Source organism: Macrotis lagotis, chromosome X (assembly GCF_037893015.1).
Source record: "Macrotis lagotis isolate mMagLag1 chromosome X, bilby.v1.9.chrom.fasta, whole genome shotgun sequence".
Lineage (NCBI taxonomy): Eukaryota > Metazoa > Chordata > Mammalia > Peramelemorphia > Peramelidae > Macrotis > Macrotis lagotis.
In genome coordinates, this window is record NC_133666.1 from 174561979 (window position 1) to 174583564 (window position 21586).

At 35.6% G+C, this 21586-nt stretch overlaps 1 protein-coding gene across 1 annotated transcript in view; it reads right to left on the minus strand.

Moving 5' to 3' along the window:
* Positions 1-14593: 14593 nt before the first annotated feature.
* The window catches only part of PTCH1 (patched 1), a 77244-nt gene continuing 70251 nt past the window's right edge, over positions 14594-21586 (minus strand). Inside the window, exons 23-24 of the mRNA XM_074205080.1 lie at positions 18549-19089; positions 14594-17858 (exon numbers count right to left, since the gene is read on the minus strand). Of these exons, the coding sequence (XP_074061181.1) occupies positions 18550-19089 (540 nt within the window). The 3' untranslated portion in view covers positions 14594-17858; position 18549. The remainder of the gene's footprint in view (positions 17859-18548; positions 19090-21586) is intronic.

Sequence of the window (21586 nt, forward strand, 5' to 3'; positions counted from 1 at the left end):
TAAAGGTATAGCTGCATCATAGAATTAAAGATGGATTCATATATTTGAGTCATTATTAATGTAGGTCTATTTCATTCTCCCTATGCCCTTTTCTATTCTATTTTCTTTTCTGCCTTCTGAAGTTCCATTGTCACAATCTTTTCTCATGACCTCTTTTGATTGGTGCTCCCTGGGTGACTTTCAGGGTAGCTTTTTCCTAACAGTTTGGTTATCTTGACTTCTATGGATGGTTTCTTAGATTCATCTTTGGTTTCTTTATATTTTATGGAAGTCTCTTGTAATTTTCTTTGCCTTCCTAAACTTTATTCTTTCCTTCCTACATTGTGAAGGAATTCTCATAACTTGTTTTACCCATTAATGCTGCTGACTGAATTTTATAATTAGAAAGATTATTATTATATTTTGGCATCTGAAACCATGCTCAATGCCAATAATAATTCACATAAATATGTAATAATTCACCAGTCAGAACTTGCTCATTCTATTTCTCTTTTGTCTTTTCCTTTAAAAACTAAACAAGATACTTCCCCTCCCCCTTTAAAGACTGTATGCTATTTTCAGAGTATTATATATTTTATTATGCATTTAGAGCTTGAAGGAACCTCTGTGGTTATCTCTTCTGATCCCTTCATTTTACAGATATGGAATAGACTATTCTCAAAATCAGCATAGATACATTTCCCCCTGTACCCATCCCATCTCCTTTCCTTTGTTTTTGAAATTGTGATGCTTGACAAGGCTATCTCCTGCCACTGACCCAGTCTCATCTCCAGATTTCCCAGATGGATATTTCCTTTGCACAAAGGGATAGCCTATATTGCACTTCTAAAGGTTCCATTCTCACGTTTTTTTTAAGATTAAATTGAAGTGTGAGTTTATTCTGCAATTCAGAGCCATGGAAAGTCAACACTAATAACAGTTCCTTGAAAAAGAAATGGAAGACAGGGGCCCAGTTAGTAAAGGTGTTGCTATAATTGAGCCAGCTGTGGTTAGAATCTAAGCAGGCAGGTCACATGGCTTGCTGATCTCCCACTTTAAATATCATCCCTATTCCATTAGATTCCTTTTGAGCAGTCTCAGCTGCCAGGGACTTCCCTTTCCTAAATAAAGTTGATTTCTCCTTAGTAGGTGAGAGAAAGTCCTGCAATACATTGAAGTCTCTCATTTTGACTCAACCAAGTTTAGTATTTCATTTCTTCAGTGTACAACTTTATGTAAGAAATAGATTCTCTGATTAATTTAGTTTTTCCAACAGAAATTCAACAGTTGATCTAACAGATTTGAAGATATCACATCAACAATCTTAGGATACCAGTTGTTCAACTTCCTGGCAGGGGACCTTGTCTAGTAATGGGGTTCAATGTACCCTCCATCATTACCAAGTGAATGATTAAGCAGATTCTTGTTCTGGGCACGTTCTCATTATGACCAGCATTCATTAAAAGTAATTAAAATCTGGCAATTATTCTTTTTTTGATGATTAATAGGCCATGTCTCCAATTCTCATTTCAGGAGGTGAGTTACCAGTTAACAAAAATGAAACACCTGCCTTTACATCAATGTTGCTGCAGTAACTCAGCGGCATTCCTGGAGCTGTTAAATATGTTCATGATGCCAAAAAAAATGAGACCTTGTGTTTACTTAAGCCCTGAATAAATACAGTCAATCTCAAAGCAAAAAATTGATCATAATTTTATCTGAAGTTAAAATGATTGAAAAATAAGAAAGCATATTTCTTAGAGGAAATCTAAAAGGAAATGGATATGAGAGGTCAGTTTTGGTGTAGGTAAAGCTTGTCTAAAAGTAAACTCTTTTACAATTCAAATAAATAGTAAAAAGAATGAATATTTTCCAGACTAAGTTTCAGGGATTGACTGATCCTACATATTTCTCCATGACTTTGAAATTCACTGAACAGTCTTTACTTGTGGTGTGTTTAGGATGTAGGTAAATGAACAAGTAGCTTATTAAACTAGGTGTGAGGAGGAATGGAGTCTGAGACAAAATAAAACAACACAAGTGCTTTGTGTTTGGCAACTCTTTGCTGATTAGAACATCTTATTCCTATACCCTTTCTCCTTCATACCAGATACTAGCAAGTTTACTGAGCTGCTTCAAAAGGGTGGAAATAAAACCTGAGGTGGGAGGTGCTATGATCTCCTCATAAACTTAAATAGCTGAGGTATTGCAATCTTTCTAAATATGTTTTTTATTGATGTCTTTTGTTTCTTATATTATCAAGGTTATTCTATCCACCCCTTTCCCCCTTCCAGAGAACCATCTCATGTAATAAATGACTTTTTTTAGAGAGGAAAAAATAGCACAGTTGATAAATACACTGAAAAAAATTTTAAAATATGTATCATGTATAACAATTGTGGAGTTCTCTCTCCATAAAGGGGTGGGTTGAGGATATCCTCATATCTTTTCATTTGAGTACTGCTTGATCTGTATAATTTTTAACTTTTAATGTTGGGGTGTATAGTTGTTCTTTAAATTTACATTGTTGCAGTTATGGTATATATTGTTTTCTTGAGTCTACTTATTTCACTTTTTATCAGTTCATATAGTTCTTTCCATGTTTTTCTGCATTCATCACATGCATCATTTCTTATAACACAATAATACTCCATTATAGTCATGTTCCAACTGATGGCCAATTACTTTGTTTCCAATTCTTGTCATCTCAAAAATATTATTATAGATTTTTTTTGTTTATGGGAATTTTCTTCACATCAATAGCATCCAGTAATGAGCTCTGGTTCATACTGTATGAATAGTCATTTTATTCACATAATTCTAAATTGCTTTCCAAAATGACATCATTTTATAGCTTCACCAACAATGTATTAATATACCTATCATTCTACAACCCCCTCCAATATTGACTGTTGCTACGTTTTGGGTCACTTTTGCCAATTTACAATGTATGAGGTGAAACCTCAAAGTTGTTTTGATTTACATATTTCCTATTATAAGTGATCAGGAAAATTATTTCATGGTTGTGAATACTTTCTTTTGAGAACTATTTTTCACATCCTTTCACTCTAATCTACTGGGCAATAGCTATTAGTGATATGTAATATGTATGTATATATTTATATATATACACATATAACCTACATCTATGGAAATATCTACACACACACACACACACACACACAATTTGGCAGAAATAGCCAAGATCTACATAATACATGTACACAATATATACATGTTTATGTATGTATATGCACATATATCCACATACATGTATGTATACATACACACATGCTAATTTGTGCATATATTATATTCCCTTATTAGAGAAATTTGATGCAAAGATTTTTCCTCCTCTTCAATCACTTGCCTTCTTATCCTAAGTACATTAATTTTTTCAGTTTAGAAGTTTTTAGTTTCAAACAATGAAAGTTAATCTCTTTTATCTTTTTAATTGCTTCTGTTTCTTATTTGGCTAATAATACCTCTTCACAGTTGTGAGAGGTATATTATCTATCTGTCTTCTAATTTTTTAATAGTATCTTTTTATTTTATTTTCAATTATCTACAATGATAGTTTTCAACATTCATCCATTTATAAGTTTATGAATTCCATATTTTTCTACCACCTTCCTTTCCCCCACCCTGTCTTCATGGTAGCACACAATCTGGTATAAGTTGAACATGTATAATCATGTTTAACATATTTCCATATTAGTCATGTTCTTAGAGAGGAATTAGAACTAAGGAGGAATAAACCATGAAAAAGAGAGAAAAATATTAAAGAAAATTTAAAAAGTAAACATAGTATGCTTTACTCTGAATTCAGACTCCATAGTTTTCTTTTGTTTTGTTTTTTATGGATGTGGATGTCATTTTCCACAACAGGTGTCTCAGAATTTTCTTTGATCACTGAAGTGCTGGGAGGAGCAGCATCCAGCATGGTTGATCTATCTCTTAATGTTGCTGGTATTGTGTATAATCTTTTCCTGGTTCTGCCCATTTCCCTCAGCTTCAGTTCATGCAAGTATTTTCATGATTTTCTAATGTTCAGCCATTCATGATTTCTTACAGAACAATAGTACTCCATAGCATTCATATGCCATAATTTGTTCTGTCATTCTACAATTGATGGGCATTCCCTCAATTTCCAATTCTTTGCTTCTACAAAAAGAACTGCTATAAATATTTTTGAAAAGTGTCTTTTCCCTCTTTTTATGATCATTTTGGGATATAGACAAGTGGTGTTATTGCTGGATCAAAGGGTATGCACAGTTTTATTGCCCCTTGCATGTAGTTCCAAATCGCTCTCCAGAATGGTTGGATCAGTTCACAACTCCACCAAAAGTGATTAGTGATCCAGTTTTCCAACATCCTCTCTAACATTGATCATTTTCCCCCTTCTGTCATTTTAGCCAATCTGATAGGTGTGAGGTGGCACCTCAGAGCTGTCTCAATTTGCATTTCTCTAATCAATAATAATTTGAAGCATTTTTTTAGGTTTTTGCAAGGCAAATGGGGTTAAGTGGCTTGCCCAAAGCCACACAGCTAGGTAATTAAATGTCTGAGGTGGGATTTGAACCCAGGTACTCCTGACTCCAAGGCCAGTGATCTATTCACTGTGCCACCTAGCCACCCCCAGCATTTTTCCATATTACTATAGATAGCTTTAAGTTCTTCATCTGAAAACTGCCTGTTCATTTCCTTTGACCATTTATCAATTGGAGAATGACTTGAATTTTTATATGAGTTTTTTCCCCTAGTGTTTGTCCTTTATTTTCAAAGAAGACTACAGCATCAGGGAGGTGATGCCATGACAAGTATGTAAATTGGATTTGAGTGAGGGGGTGCTCTGCTAAGTCACCAACCTCACTTTCTCCTTCAGAGCCATCTGGGCTCAGTGGCCAGATATGAATCAGGATGACTGGCAATCAGGATTGAGTGACTTGCCCAAGGTCACACAGCTAGTAAGTGGCAAGTGTCTTAGCTTGGATTCAAACTTCTGTCCTCCTGAATCCAAGACCAGTGCTCTATTCATTGTGCCAGTTTAAAATGAGTTCTTTATCAGAAACACTAGCTATGAAAATTGCTTCCCAGTTTATTGCCTTCCTTTTAACTATGGCTGCATTGATTTTCTTTAATTTTATTTATTTAAGGAAATAGGGTTAAATGAATTGCCCAAAGTCAACACAGCTAGGCAATTAAGTGTCTGTGGCTGGATTTGAACTCAGGTCCTCCTGACCCCAGGGCCAGTGCTCCATCCACTGTGCCACCTAAGTGCCCCTGCCATCTAGTTGTCCCTTGCATTGATTTTAATTGTGTAAAAGCCTTTTTTTGCTTAGCACATTTAAAAAAATTTTTGTATTAACATTTTGATTTATATATATTTGAAGTTCATCTATTTTTATTTTTTTAACATTCATCCATAAGTATATGTATATTTTTAAGTTACAAAATTTCCTTCCACTCTCCCAACTTTCTTCCCTCAGCTGCAAAGAATCAGGTTAACACTGTACATTCTTATTTTTCATAAATATGTTTACAGATTAGTCCTATTTTTGCAAGGCTTGCCCAAGGCCACAGAGCTAGGTAATTATTAAGTGTCTGAGGCTGGATTTGAACTCAGGTACTCCTGACTCCAGGGCTGGTGCTTTATCCACTGTGCCACCTAGCCATCCCCCAGGATTATTCATTTTTGATATGAGGAATAGGATTAAGGGAAAGAGATACAAAGGGATAAGTTTTACAAAGTGTTCATCAGATTCTGAAGGGTTTTTTTTTTGTTTTGTTTTGTTATCCTTCCTCTGGATGGGTAATTGTGTAAAACCATTTTAGTTTAATGTAGTCAAAATTATTCGTTTTGCAATCTATAATGTTCTCTATTTATTGTTTGATCATAAACATCTCCCCTTTCCTTGCATTTGACAGATAGACTGTGTCTTGTTCTTCTAATTGGTCTATGTTATCACCCTTTATGTCTAAATCCTGTATCCATTTTGACTTTATTTTGGTATAGGGTGTGAAATGTGATCTATGCCTAGTTTTTGCCATACTAATTTCCAGTTTTCCTAGCACTTTTTGTCAGTGAGTTTTCAATCTCAGAAACTAGTCTATGATTTTATCAAACAGTAGATTACTTGTAGTCATTTACTACTGTTTCTCTTGTACCTAATCTATTCCATTGATCTACTTATTAAATTCTTAGCCAGTACCAGACAGTTTTGATGACTACCACTTTATAATATAGTTTTGGATCTGGTACAACTAGGCCACCTTCCTTTGTATTTTTTCATTAATTCCCTTGATATTCTTGATCTTTTGTTGCTCAAAATGAATTTTGCTGTTCTAGCTCTGTAAGATAGGTTTTTTGTTAGTTTGGTATGGCACTGAATAAGTAATTTAATCTAGGTAGAATTGTCATTTTTATTATATTGGCTCAGCTTAGTATGATCTTAATATTAAGATTGCAAGTCCAATTAAAGTGTATTATGAAATAAAGAGCAAGGTTTTTGTCTAAGGCTAATTTCTGCCAGACTGCTTTGCAGTTTTTCCAGCAGTTTTTTAAAATTTTTTAAAAATTTTTAATCAAATAATGAATTTTCTCTCTAGCTAATTTATTAAACATTGATGATGTTTGTCCTTCATTCTCAAAGAAGACTATGACATCAGGTAGGTGATGCCAACACAAGCACATGATTTCGATTTGAGGGAGGGAGTGCTGTCACCAGCCTCACTTTCTCCTTCAGAACCATCTGGGTCCAGTGGTCAGATATGAATCATGACAACTGGAGATGACCCTGGATGTGAGGTAGTCAGGGTTAAGTGACTTGGCCAAAATCACGCAGTTATTAAGTGTCAAATACCTGATGTGGAATTCAAACTCCCATGCTCCTGATTCTCTGGATTATTGAATTTTATTGTTTTGGATTCTCTCCTGTCTAGTCTGTTTTATTGATCTTGCTATTTTTCAATCAATACCAGATGATTTTGATGACTGTTAGTTTCTTATGTAGTTTGGAAGTGTTATTTCCCCTTTGAACCTACTTTTAAAAAATCATTTCCCTTGATAATGTAGATCTTTTTTCCCCTTCACATTTCAACATTGTAGCAATAACATTGCTCAAGCTATTATCTCAATATTTTTTGCTAATTTTCTAGGATTTTCCAAGTAAACTATCATATCTTAAGCAAACAAAGATAGTTTTATCTCCTCTTTACCTGTTTTTTTCTGACTTTAATTTCTTTCCCTTGACTTAATGCTTTGCTATTAATTCTAGAACTATATCATTTAATGATGAGGAAAGCAGTCTCTTTGCCTCATTCTTGCACTTATTGGAAAAGATTCTAGTGTGTACCTTTTTCATATTATGCTTACTTTTGGTTTTAGATAGGTGCTTTTATGACATTGAAAAAGGTCCTTCTATGCGTATATTTCATAGACTTTTATCATATAAAGAATTGTACTTTGTCAAAGGCACATTACACATTCCTCTGTATCTTTCTGCTCCTCCCTTTTAATGTACTCTCCTATATTGTTATTTAGTCCCATCAAAAACACTGATTCACCCCTGGGCAGAGAGTCACCAGATTCTGTCCATAGTGTCCCAAACTTGCCTTCTCACTGTTACCTCCACAGGACTATTACCTTTACATTTGTATCCTTGTGTACATTAGAAATAAGGATTTGGTTGTTTGTTGCTCTGCTGTCACTCTGTTACTATTGTTATGTTTGGTTATTGCATTTATTCACTTTTGCATTTCTATTGTTTGAGTTCAAGAAACAAATTATCTTTTCAGATTTAGTTTTCTTTCTAAAAATGTTTCAAATGCCAACTTATTATTGAATATGCATTTTTCTTTTTTTTTATGTATGGTTAAACTCAAATTTGCACAATTGGTTCCCCTGGGATGGATTCTGAGTTCCATTTTTCTTTGGCATGCCATTCTATTCCCTCCTATGTTTTCTTGTGAGTAAAAAACAGTATTGCACTATTCTAATTTCCTTTCCTTTCTATTTGAATATGTTTCTCCTGATTATTTCTTCTATATACCCCTCCAACTTAAAATTAAGCAAGCAAGCTCAAACCCTAAAAATCCCCCTAAAATCCTAAAATTTGTTGTTGAATTGAATTGTTAGATTTAACTATCATATATCATGGAGTTTGCAACCTTGAGTTTTTTCAAGAGGTAATTGATGATTTCTTTCAACTGATAGTTGAAGTTCTGAGCAGTTCTATTATTTCTATTATTATTATTTTCTATTATTTCTATTATTTCCTATACTATGGTGTTAAGGGGTGTGTGTGTGTGTGTGTGTGTGTGTGTGTGTGTGTGTGTGTGTGTGTGTTTTGTCCTGTCTTGTTTATCTGGAAGATATCTATCTATAAGTTGTATCTATGCATACTATATTTTGCTTGGTAGTGAGTCTATTTTCTTTTAATATGATTGTTTTTTGCTTTTCTTCTTCTAGATTGTCCTCTTCTGTATATTTGCATTTCAAATCTATAATTCTCTCTTTTGATTCTTTAGTGAGAATCACCAACAGATTCCATTTTTTTATTCTGTCCATTATTTTTCTGCATAGAACACAAATTTTTTCCTCATAATTCTCATTTCTCTTTTGAATCATTTAGGAATAGCATATTTTTTCACCTACTCCTTTTGTTTCATCAAATGTTGAATCATTTTTCTTTGCAGTATTTATTCATAGATGCTTAAATTAATTTCCTTCTCTTGTTGGAATTTTCTCTGTGGATTTATTGCTTATATTCAAGGTCTCTGCATTTTTTTCTTCTGAGATCTTTTGTAGTTCAGTCTCTTCCCACCCCTCTATTTATTTTTCTCTGTTCACTTTCTGACTCTGTCCTTTTTTATGGTAACTTCCTTGGGGGGATGGATCTTAAAGAATCTTAACCTCCTCCCACAGTATTAATGTTTTTCTTCATTTTTGAGGAAGACCATGACATTAGGGAGGTGATGCCATGACAAGAACATGAATTGGATTTGAATGAGGGGGTACTGTACTAACTCACCAGTTTCACTTTCTCCTCCAGAGCCATTTGGATTCAGGGGTCAAATATGAATCAGGATGACTAGAGATGGCTTTGGATGCAAGGCAGTTAGGGTTAAGTGACTTGCCCAATGTCACACAGTTAGTATGAATCAAATATCTGAGATTAGATTTGAATTCCTGACCTCCTGACTCCAAGGTCAGTGCTCTATCCACTGTGCCATCTAGTGCCCAACCTCCCACAATAGGAAATTCATGGTTCACCAGACTAGGTCTCTTCTTCAAGTGACTTTTAGGTGGTCAGAACTGGCATCAACCAAATATTGTGCTCTTTTACTCACGATTAATGGAGCTCTGCATAAACCTTTCTTCTAAACTTCAACCACACAACATATATGATGTCCTGTCACACTCTCTCTGGCTCAATATTGGCACCATGCTGTTGTTATGTAGTTCCCCCCTGTCATTGGTAGTTGAGAACTTTGCAGCACTAGTGCTACAGGGTTATAACCTGGGGCTGAAGTCTCCATAGCACTGGGAAAAGAGTGGAGCTGGGGCATAGGATGGGTTTTGTTGTATGCCTATATCAGATTCTTGGGTCTGCCGATATAGATTGCTCATGTGACCTGGAAGGCTCCTTACAATCTTAAGGAGAATTAGTATTGGCTATCTTTATCCCAGGAATGTCCTTAGGGGTAGAAGTAGGAGAGGAGAGATCCTTGTTATTTTTGATTGCATGGTGAAAATGGCATCTGACTGCATGAATGCTGGCTGCCCCAGTTGAGAAAACAGGTGTTGGCTCTGAGACTAGATGGAAGTCTTCTTGCTTCAGCAAAGTCAAGAACTCCAAAGCCTACTCTTCAAATAAGATGCTACTAAAAAGAGAGTCCGGGTGGCTAGGTGGCTCGGTGGATAGAGCACTGACCCTGGAGTCAGGAATACCTGAGTTCAAATCCGACCTCAGACACTTAATAATTACCTAGCTGTGTGGCCTTGGGCAAGCAACTTAACCCCATTTGCCCTAGCAAAAAAAAAAACCCTAAAAAAAAAAAGAGAGAATCCTCATTCTCTGTCCTTGAATGCACATCTAGAATTGATACAATCATTTTATTACTTTTTAATAGAATCACAGAATTTTAGGTTTGGAGGGAAATCTTCAAATGTAGAACTTTTTACAGATTTGGAAATGGAGGAGAAATGAGGTGAAGTAACTTCCTTAAGTAAAATCAGATCAGGTGATTAACTAACTGATCTATGTAGGCTGATCTCCCTTCTTAAGGTGAAAGGAAATAGTCTCAAAGGAGATCTCTCCACACTCCAAAATATAATAGAGAATGAATATACCCATTGAATGAAATGTGGCTGCACTGGGAAGAGAAAATAAGAATTAGGGAAGAGATCTGAAGTGTAGGAGAGGTAATCCTTGTCACCATGATGAATAGAAGTGTAAAACCCAGAGGAGAAAGGGAAGGAAAAAGTCAACTGTACAATTCCAGCTTAAAATGAGTTTTGAAACTTCCAGAAAAGGAGAAGCCTGGATGCTCTGAGAAGAAAGAAACTGATTATTCTTCAAGGAATGTCATAGAAGCTTTCAGGTTGAGGAATTATGCAGGAAGGGTCAAAGGAAGAAGAGAAGATTGCTTTTATTAATTGATTCTGAAACAATTTTATAACTGAGAGAAATGGAGATATCTATTGTTTTCCAAAGCATAACAGAGAGCTTCTTAAGTTTTATTAAAACATTTGACCCCAACCACTTACAATATAGGGATGGAAGATTTCTAGATAGAGAACTGTATAACTAACAAAGGCTTATAAGAATATTTTTTATTACTTTTTAGTAAGATTTTTATTGTTTTCAATCAATAAAAATTCAATTTCTCTTCCTCCCTTGTCCCTTGAGACAGAAGATAAAACAAAACCCTTGTTATAAATATGCATAGTCAAATCAAACAAATTTTCCCATTGGCCATGTCCCAAAAAAAGTCTCCATCTGCACTCTGAGTCCATCACCTTTCTGTCAAGAGGTGAGTAGCATGCTTCATCATGAGTCTCCTTAAATCATAGTTGGTCGTTGCAGTGATCTGAGTTATTAAAATCTTTCAAAGTGGTTTGTGTTTATAATATTATTATTGTTATTGTCTAAGTTGTTCTCTTGATTCTCATCATTTCACCCTGCCTCCGTTCATACAAGTTTAAAAATGTATTCTGTAGTTGTCTTGTATCTAATCCAAATGGATTTAAACTAAAAAAGATCAGATGGGGAGGAGACTGCATATATATATATGTATATAAAATCTTTCCCTAATTAAATACCATAGAGAATAGCCACAGAAATGGGAAAAATAGCATCTGAGATACCCTCAAATTCACAGGAGATAAAATTCCAAAAAAAAAAGTCAGTAGCAAAACTCATGACCTCAAAATATCTATATACAAATGTCACAAATTAAGTGACAAAGAAGTGGAACTAGAAGTCTGAACTCAAGGTGCTAATGTGTAGAGGCAAATTTGATCTTATAAGTATTCCTGATATTTGGTAGGATAAGATCTATTACTGGACCATGGATCAGAATAGTTATATCTCATTCAAAAGAAACAGGATGAGGGGTGGCTAGGTGGTGCAATGGATAAAGCACTGGCCCTGGAGTCAGGAGTACATGGGTTCAAATTCGATCTCAGACACTTAATAATTACTTAGCTGTATGGCCTTGGGCAAGCCACTTAACCCCATTTGCCTTGGGACAGATTTAGAGAATATTTGGGTTAAGTTTGAAAGAAAGAGAAGCAGAAGTGATTTTGGTATTGAAGCATTCTACAAATCACTTGGATGGTAAAAGGAAATTGAAAATGGAACACAAGTCTGGCACTGACCTTATGGGAGTGACAGAGACTTCAATTGTCCCTCATTTAAGAGTTTTCCCTGCTCAAAACAGAATGGCTGTTTACTTCTTGACCATTAGTTATTTCATCTTTTAAACGGTAGAGTTATTTACATCAGGAAATTATACTTTGGTTCTGATTCCAATTAACAGGAAGAAACTGGTTTCTGAGGTGGAAATGATCCTTCTATCCTAGAATTGGTAATGGAAAGGGGGAAAGTCAGACTGTTCTCTCCATCCTATTTTGGGAAAGCTCTAGACTGATAAGGTCTTTCTGAACCCTGACTATGTCGTCCTGAATGTCATCTACTGTGTTAGTTATCCCTCCAAGCTTTGTCACCTCCCAATTTGATAAGCAGACTATTTATATCTTTATCCAAGTAATTAGTAAAAATTTTAAACAATTCAAAGTCAAGCAAAAATCCTTAAGGTTCTTTACTGCACACTTTCTACCACGTTGACTTTGAACCAACAACTTTTTAGAATCTTGCCAGCCAAACAGTTCTGAATCCATCGGATTGTCTAATCCACATTTCAATATCTTTTCCATACAAATAATAGGGGATACTTTGTCAGATGCCCTGCTAAACTCTAAGTAAACTATCCAGAGAATTTTCCTCATTTATACATTTAGTAAGATAAAGTTGAATAGGGATAAATGTAAAGTTTTTTTACTTGGTTAATTGAAAATCATTTCACAAATACAGGTTGGAGGAGGCATGGTTAGATAAATTATTCTGAAACAGATTTAGGGATTTTAGTGGACTGTAAACACAATATGAATTAACATTGTGAAACTGTAGCAAAAAAAAGTCTTCTTGGGCTGTATTAAAAGCATGACTTCCAGGAATAGTGAGCTAATAATTTCACTGTATTCTGCCCTAATTAAACCTCATTTGGAATATTATGCACAAAATATATTTTGTGCATTACAGTTTAAGAATACCTCAATAAGTTTTTGAGTGTTCAGAGGAGAGCAGCCAGGATAAAGGGCTGAGTTCATGACCATGATAAATAGCCATGTAAATCATTTGTTAAATACTTACCATGTGCCATATTCTATGCCAAGCACTAGAATTACACAAGCATGCAAGACACCTCGTGTCCTCAAGGAGCTTATATAGTCTTTTTTTTTTTTATGTTTTTTTTTTTTTTGCAAGGCAAATGGGGTTAAGTGGCTTGCCCAAGGCCACACAGCTAGATAATTATTAAGTGTCTGAGACCGGATTTGAATCCAGGTACTCCTGACTCCAAGGTGCTTTATCCACTACGCCACCTAGCCGCCCCCGCCTATATAGTCTTAATAGAATTTTATATATTCTAATGAAGGAATGCAACATGAAAAAGAGATGGTGGGGCATGGAAGCATGATGTAGAAATGATGGAGATGTGAGGAAGATGGGGATGATAGCCTGCATGCTGAGGAAGAAGAGGACAAAAAAGTTTGGGTTATGTTTGACTCTAAAGGGCAGGACCAAGAACATTTGGTGAAAGTTTCAAAGAGTCAAATTTAGACTTTATATCAGAAAACTCTTTGTTAACAATTAAAGCTGTCTAAAAGTAGGAAAGATTGCCTGGTTGGGGGGTGGGGGTGAGGGGGTGTTCCATATCCTTGGAGTTCTTCATGTAGACCTTTCATGTGTGATTGTACCAGAAGATTGCTCAAATTCTGTGATTCCCAGACCAGCAACATATCATTACTACTGGTCTACTTAATCTCTCTGTGACTCATGTCAACCCTCTATAATGTGGGAATCATGAATCTTGCCCTATCAACTGTCACAATGGAATATGAAGCTAGGACTGGTTCACATACATAGGTCTATTAAAGTTAGAAACAAGCTGAGAATCACTAAAATAATTATTCAGTATCTGTATGTCCACTTATATTTGATTGACTGTTGCAGAATGGAACATCTTTACCTACTGGTGGTTTGACCATAGGCTAGGGATGGGGCTAGTGAATTTATCAGTACAGAGAACAAAGTCTTTGTAAGGAAAATTCTTCTATTTATGTAGATATTTGCTTTCTTTGAATTGTTAAGTCTTAGAGAATTGCCTAGAGAATCGAGAGTCTAGGTGATATCCTAGCATCTCAGTTAATATTTGCCAGAGGTTGGCCTTGACCTCAAATCTTTTTGGCTTCAAGGTCTGTTCTCTATCCACTAGCTCATACTGCTTTGGTTTATAATCTCAGGTGGGGGAAAAGTGTTGACTCTTACCCTCTATTAGATGTCATGTGGGCAAAAAAAAAATTTCAAAATGTGAGATAAGGGGAGACAACAACTTTCTTAAAGTTAATAAACATAGTCCATAAAAAAACTTTTAAAAAAATCCCAACAACATAAAGTAGAATGATAAGAAGTCCTTAACAGCATCTGCAGCTAGGTGGCACAGCATCACTCTATCCACAGGAATGAGTTCAAATCTGATCTGACAAACTAAGTGTGCTACCTTGGGCAATTCTTTTAACCTCAGATCCTCAGATCCTCACCTGTCAAATGGATTGGAGAAGGAAATGGTGAAACACTTCAGTATTTTTCCCAAGAAAATCTCAAATGGGGTCATGAAGAGTCAGATACAACTGAAATGACCCCACAACAACAAAAGGGTTGAAGCATTGTGGATTATGTTGCTATCAGGCTTAAAACAATAGACTTTCTTACCTATTGAGATACTCATTTTTTTAAAAAAAGAATTCTATGAACAAATACGTAACCAATAAGTTATAATATTTTTATTCATGTTAGAATTTCTATCAGTGTTTTAACATTAATATTTAGAGAGTTTGTACATTTCCACTTTCAAGGTTTAAAATGAGAACCACACTAGATCACAAATGGTAACTAAAACAGTTCACAATTGCATGAATATTTATTCACTCTCACTCTCTTAACACTGTTAAAAGTTTTCTTTTCCTCAATGCCTTTTACAATGAAAAGTGTGCACCATACTCATGTCTCAGCAAAGTTCCAAAACATTATGGTTTCATTACATATAAACTCTTTAAAAATATACTTCTGTCAAAAGACTTGATGACTACTATGTACACTACAAAAATAAATTTTCATATAAATAAATTATATGGCATACTTTTATCTTTGTAATTGAAATGACACAAACCCACTTCTGCCAAAATAGGCAGATAATGAGACCCAGTTTGAATATTTTTCTTTTAACTCCTTACACTAAAAGCTACAAATGAGTCCTTAATGTAAATGTTATATACTCTGTCCTATTTAACATTAGTAAGCACTCTATACAAATAAAAATTTCATTCAAAAGGAAAAACATAGCTGTAATTATGTTTCCAATAGAAATAAAATCCCTGCATTTTTTTTGTTATAAACTGGCATGACAAATACTGTAGGAAAACATTCTTATGATACAAAAATATAAATATCACCAAAGATGAAAAAATTTTAACATCTAAACAAACAAACAAAACACATAATTGCCAGCCACTGAGTTCTCCCTTTGCCAATGTGACTATTGGAGAAAAGGTCTAGGCTCTGCAAAAGGCAGTAGACGGCACAAACTCTCATACGCCAAACATGCCAGAGGGCAGAAGGGGCAAGGAAAACACAATGAGGTTACAAAAACAGTGAGAATTCAAAGAAAATACCTAACTCAGGACTCTTGCCTGGTCATCCTTTTCCATCCAGGAAATTAAACAGTAAGCAGAGGTGGGCTGGTTGGAAGTGGACAAGGAGAGAGGGCTGTGGCTGACAGATAGGCACCATAACAGTAACAGTGGGAAGCCATCAGGGCCTCTGACACATAACACACATTTGGCAGCTGTAGGTGGCTTCCAACTAGTATCATACAGTTTTGTTACAGTTAAAAAAAATCTGAGGTCACTACAGTGCTAGTAGTAAGTGGAGCTTGCTGTTTTTTTTTGCTATGATTTTCTAGGTAAGATGGTTAAAACAGTAGGCAGTTATGAGATTAACCCTTAGTGTACTCCTACCAGTAGCTTAAGGTACTGCCAGAATGGGGTCAGGACCTTGACCTTGAATCCCATGCAAATTATCTGTAAACAAGTGACTGGTGTTGAAGGAAAGGCAGAGCCCAGTCTGAATTGCTTCCCTGACCATCATTGGTCCCTTGATAAGGAGATGAGGGAGTCAAAGACCCAAATGGAAGAATCTCTAACCATTGGGAGAACAGATCTCTTGAAAAATAATGCCTGATTTGGAGAGATCTGCCACCATCCTTCCCCCTCTGCCCCAAATGCAGGTTTTTGAATATGTTCCCTTTTAGCAGGAAGCTCTATTAGACCTTACATAGCTTCCTGCTCCTCTGACAACTTCACAGCACAAAGAACAGTAAATAGTAGAGGGAGGAAAAATGGTACTGCAGAAAATGTTTCCCATCATTAAAAAAGATTTCCCCCCATTTGCCTGTCATGCCCAGCAGCTGTGATTTTTTTTTCAAATCCCTTGATCATGCACTCATATCTAGGAAATTTCCTATTTATTTTTTTTAAAAAGATACAAATAAATCCAGAGAACTGCCTCAATTAAACCACTGAATTCAAGAGACAAAACTTGAAGGGTAGGAGCTTAAATATATCTAGGCAAAATCACCATTTCTGTTTGGCTTCTTAATGAGAAGTTCATCAAATGAGTTGGATAAACTATTCTCTCTCTCTCTCCATACATACATATATATATATATATATATACATATATATATATATATATATATATATATATATATATATATACACACACACATACACACACACACATATGTATAGAGGAGAGAATTCAGTCCCCAGAAGGACAGGTTTTACAAGTAGTGTTTCCAAGTCTATTACCCTCCCAACCCACTCCTCAATCTGGTATTTTGTGTTAGCTGTAATGGGGGGCACTGATCCTGTCAATTAAGGCATGAGGTATATGATATCAATCCTCCCCATGTTGTTGCTGGAGCACATTCTCATGACCCAGCTGTGGTTCACTGTCAGGTATGTTATTTAATTCCTTAATGCCATTTCAAGATTCAAAAGAAGTTATCGGTATACTGGGAGGTACACCATGATCCAATTTCAGCAACCACTATCCATGTGGAATAGCATTTACTTTGCTGCTAAGGGATAAAAGACAGCTATTGGTTTTAAGAGATAATATGGACTTGAAAGAGCACAGCTTCCCCTCTACTATTTAAAGATGTGGCCACTGGTGGATCCTGCTATTAAAGCTAGTGTATTTTCCACCAAGGCTTAGTAATGAAGAAATCCTGACTCTTCCAGCATGGTTGGGTTAATAAAGCCCACTAAGGGTTACAATACAGTTAAAAAATAAAAAGAAAAAAGAAAACTGCTACAGTACATTAAGAAAACACAAACAAACACACACATACATACATATAGCTTACACACATTGCAAAAACAAAGAGAACTGAATACAACTAACTCTAGAGAAGCCACCAAGACTTTTCTTCATATTTGCTCATTAAAACAAAAATTATCACGCATAGCGTGTTTGAAAGTTAACAGTAACATTTCATACTACCACAGGGTTGTGATATGCAAATTAAAAATATTTTAAACAAATACCTTTACAAAATAATCCTATTACATAAGCAATATTTGCATAGAATTATACAAGTAAATTATACAATATTTAAGCAGCAGCAACATAATGCTGAAATTTAAGAGTAAATTAAGTTTCATTTGTGGCACAGAGGTCAATATACAAAATGAGCAGTGGGCACCAAAAGGGCCATCTCTGCTCTATTAGCAGGAGCTGAGAAACTCCAGATTATGCTAATTACATTGTTCCTTTGTATATTACATATGTGTACACCTTTTAAATATTTATAGGAATATTTCACAAAATAATACAATAGGTTACAGTAACAGTGAACTGTCATCCTGATGCAGCACATCCTTTTCCATAACTCCAAGTAGTTCTCTTCAAGCAGTTCTGGAAAGAGGGGGGTTCCCCATCTTTGGCCTCTTTGCTTCAGTTTGTTTTACCCTTTAAAAAGGAGAGAAAACAGGACAAAAAATGAATAAAATAAATTTAAAAAATGAATCTGCAAAGTTAATAATTGAAGGGGGGGAAATTCCAATTCAGAATCCATTCAGCTGCTATAAAGAAGAGCAATATGATATACTAAATGGAAATAAAATCTGCTTTGGAATCAGGAAGACAGCTCAAATGCCTAGTAGCTTTTTACTAACTATGGGTTAGGCAAAGCATTTTTCTGCTTTAGGCCTCAGTGTTCTCATTTGAAAAATAAATAGGTTGGCCTAGATGATCTCTGAGATCCATGTCAACAATAAATTTTATGATGCAAGGTGCCAAAGGAAGAGGCAAGGAGAAATCCTGAGGTAAGAGAAGTATTTTGATATACTGGCTAAAAAAATGATAGGAGCTGGAATCAGAGTAACAATGTTACAAGTTGTCATTTATACAGGGCTTTAAAGTTTACAAATTGCTTTTCACGAATTATCTCATTCAATTTTTATAATAATATTGGACTTTTTTATGAATACAATGGATCATGCAAAACCAAAGCTGAGCTTAGGGAAAATTTTAGTACACAGAGTCCATGTGAGAGCACAGGAAAAAGGAATTCCAAAGAACTCTTTTTACACCTAAATCCATCAAGTGATGTGTAAAACTCTGAAACTAAAAATTAAAACCATCCTCAAGTCAACACACCTTATTTGGAGCTGTTTCCCCTTGTCCTCTCTTCACACTCAACATCTTGCAGCTCTATGACTTCTATTTTAGAGTTCCTCCTTTCGCATCTTACATTAAAAGGTACATGGGGATCCTCAAATACCCCATGGTCAGTTTCATGGTACCCCTCGTAGGATGGGCAGCTTCCTCCCCAAGGGTTCCGGCCATGCATTGAGGGAGGGTGCACGGCCACTGTCACTGAAGCGGAAGCGGTCACAGTAGTGATAGGTTGGCAATATCCTGGCACAGAAGTGCCTGTGGCAGTGAATGCTGAGTTCCGAGGGTTATGAAAACGGGCTCCTCGGTGGCCCATTCGGTCCCTATTGCTAGGGCCGGAATGCCCTTCAGTAGAAATTTCAAAAGCGTTCCTTCGTGGTCTGTAAGGGGGTGGTCGCAGTCCTTCCCTGGAGTCCCGCTGTGGCTGCTGGCTCTGGTGCCCAAGTGGATGGGGTCCAGTATCCAGGTGGAGCTGTTGTCTTGGGCTTGATGGATGATGATGTCTTGGTTCTGGTTGAACCACCTGCAGAGGGAGGTCAAGACCTTTTTAAAATAGGTAAAACCCTGAGGAGATGAATGCAATGCTAACACAGAGGACTGTAGTTGACAGCTCTTAGTCAAAACCCTTGTACAGTTTTTTTTAATTTTTTTTCCCTGCTTAAAGCTTCCAGGAACACAAAACAAAGGATATATATATATATATATATATATATATATATATATATATATATATATATATATATATAACCTTCTTGCTAGAGGTATGTCCTTGTGTGAACTCACAGACTGTGATGCTTGAGAATTTTATTTCTGTTCCATTTCCAAACTACTCTTTTCTCAAATACTACTGGCAGGAAAGTGGGGCTCCTACTCATGAATACAGGGCTTTGGTTGGAAAATATTCCTGCTGCCTACCTCCCACAGTGTGCTATCCATCGTTTTCTTTTTTTTTTTTGAATGTTATTTTATTTTGTCCAATTACATGCAAAGATAATTTTCAAAATTCATCACATTTTCCCACCACCCTTCCCTTCCTTCTTCCCCATAGCAGATATAGGTTTTATATGTGTATATGTATACAGTTATATTAAATATTGTAAGGGACTGTTATGTGTGGGAGTATTGTAAAGTTTCATCATTTGATGTCCTCTAGCACCAGAGTGTTATTTACTGGTTGATTGTAGAGTGCCACAGGAGTGGGAGTGGACCAAGGACTGGGGAGTATACTTAAGCACTTGTATTTGGTTTAATAAATGGAGATCTTGGAGTATTTGGAGAACTAGGAGAACTTGTCATCCTTGTCTCCCTTGCCTCTCAGCCCTTCAACATTTGCCTGGGTAAGTATAAGCTAGCCAGCAGGAATCTAACACTTCCTGAGCAGCTAGTCTAACAGGAACTTAACAAAATATATTTCCATATTAGTTGTATTATAAAAGAAGAATCAGAACTATATCCATGCTTTTCAATCTAGTGGACATGGAGCTCTACCTTTCAAGTGGCTGGTTACCTTCTAGAACTTTTGGCAAGAGATACTTGGGTCTAGTCAGTGTAGGATATCCATTGATAGCAGCCTGGTTTCCAAGTTTTCATAAAATATTCTCAAGTAACACAGAAGTCACATCCATCAAAAGAACTATCACCAATTTCAAATATGATTCAATTTGTTCCTAAGTTTAGACCCCCGCTGGGAAAAAAGGAAGATTCCCACTATAGCTCAATAGACATTGGTATGGGGAGGGGAAGGGTAGGAGAGAAGGAATGATTTTGTTATTTGCTTTGTTTCTCCCTTTTTTTTTACATGAGAAAGTTTGGACTGTTCTAGCCCAGGGAATAATACCCACATTCTGAAGGAACTTGCTGGAATCATCTATTTACAATTGGTCTGAAGCTCAAAGGCTGACATAGTTTATTGGAATTGAGTTCTATGCTTCTTCCAAAGACTCTGGAGAGCAAAGGATAAAGGAAGAAGGAATAGAAACCTTTGCTCCTTCTTCAAAGTAGTTTTAAAATATTTTCTGTTTTTTTTTTCTGCCTAAATTACATTAGATGAGAACAAAATAGCTCATATATCTGTACTTAAGAATTAGTAGTATTAGAAATTCTTTACTCTCTAGGATCTTTATCAACTTTAAAAGTCTTAAGCAAATAAAGTGTTTCAACAGTAAAAGCAAAGAATACTGACAACAATATGCCTCATTTTAAATTATGTATGCAGATTTTGCAGAGCTGCAAAATCCCATGGTAGCACCTTCTCTCTAAGGAATTAATTTTGCTATTTTAAAATGTTTTTATTGATTTTTTTTTTGTTTTTATATACCCTTTCATTCCCAAAAAACCTCCCTTTCCTTAAACAAAGGAAAATCATTCCTTGTAACAAAGAATAAAGAAGAAAAAATAAAGCAGGCAAGTGAACAGAACCAATACATTAACTGTGGCTGATTCCATACATATAATTCCTCCACTTCATTCATTTATCCCTGTGTATCTTATTTGAATTTTATACTTCTCATACCCTTAATTTAAAAAGTGAACTTATTGCTAAAATGTATTTGAGATAAATCTTTGGCTTTGAAGATGACAGTGTGTTTTGGAATGAACAATGGACTTTTGAAGTCAGAAAACCCATGTCTGAGTGCTAGTTCTTCAAATAGCTTTAGAACTTTGGAGAAAATAACTGCACTTGTCAAAACCCTCATTTCTTTACCTGTGTAAGAGGAAGAATGATTTTTTTGCTCTACCTACTTCTTCACAAGCAATGCTTTGAGTGTAAAATGATATCATTTATGTGAAAACACTTTGTAAACTCCAATAAGAATGATTAATAGTAGTTGTAGCTAACATTTACAAAAGTGTTTTACAGTTTACAAACAACTTTCCTCATTAAAAACAAAACAAAACAAAAGCCTTGAGAAGTAAGAAGTATAGCTATTATCCTTTTTTTTTAAGAGATGAGGAAACTGAGGGAAGCTCAGGGATGTAAGGGACTTTTCCAAGGCCTCCTGGGAATTTTGTAGCAAAAT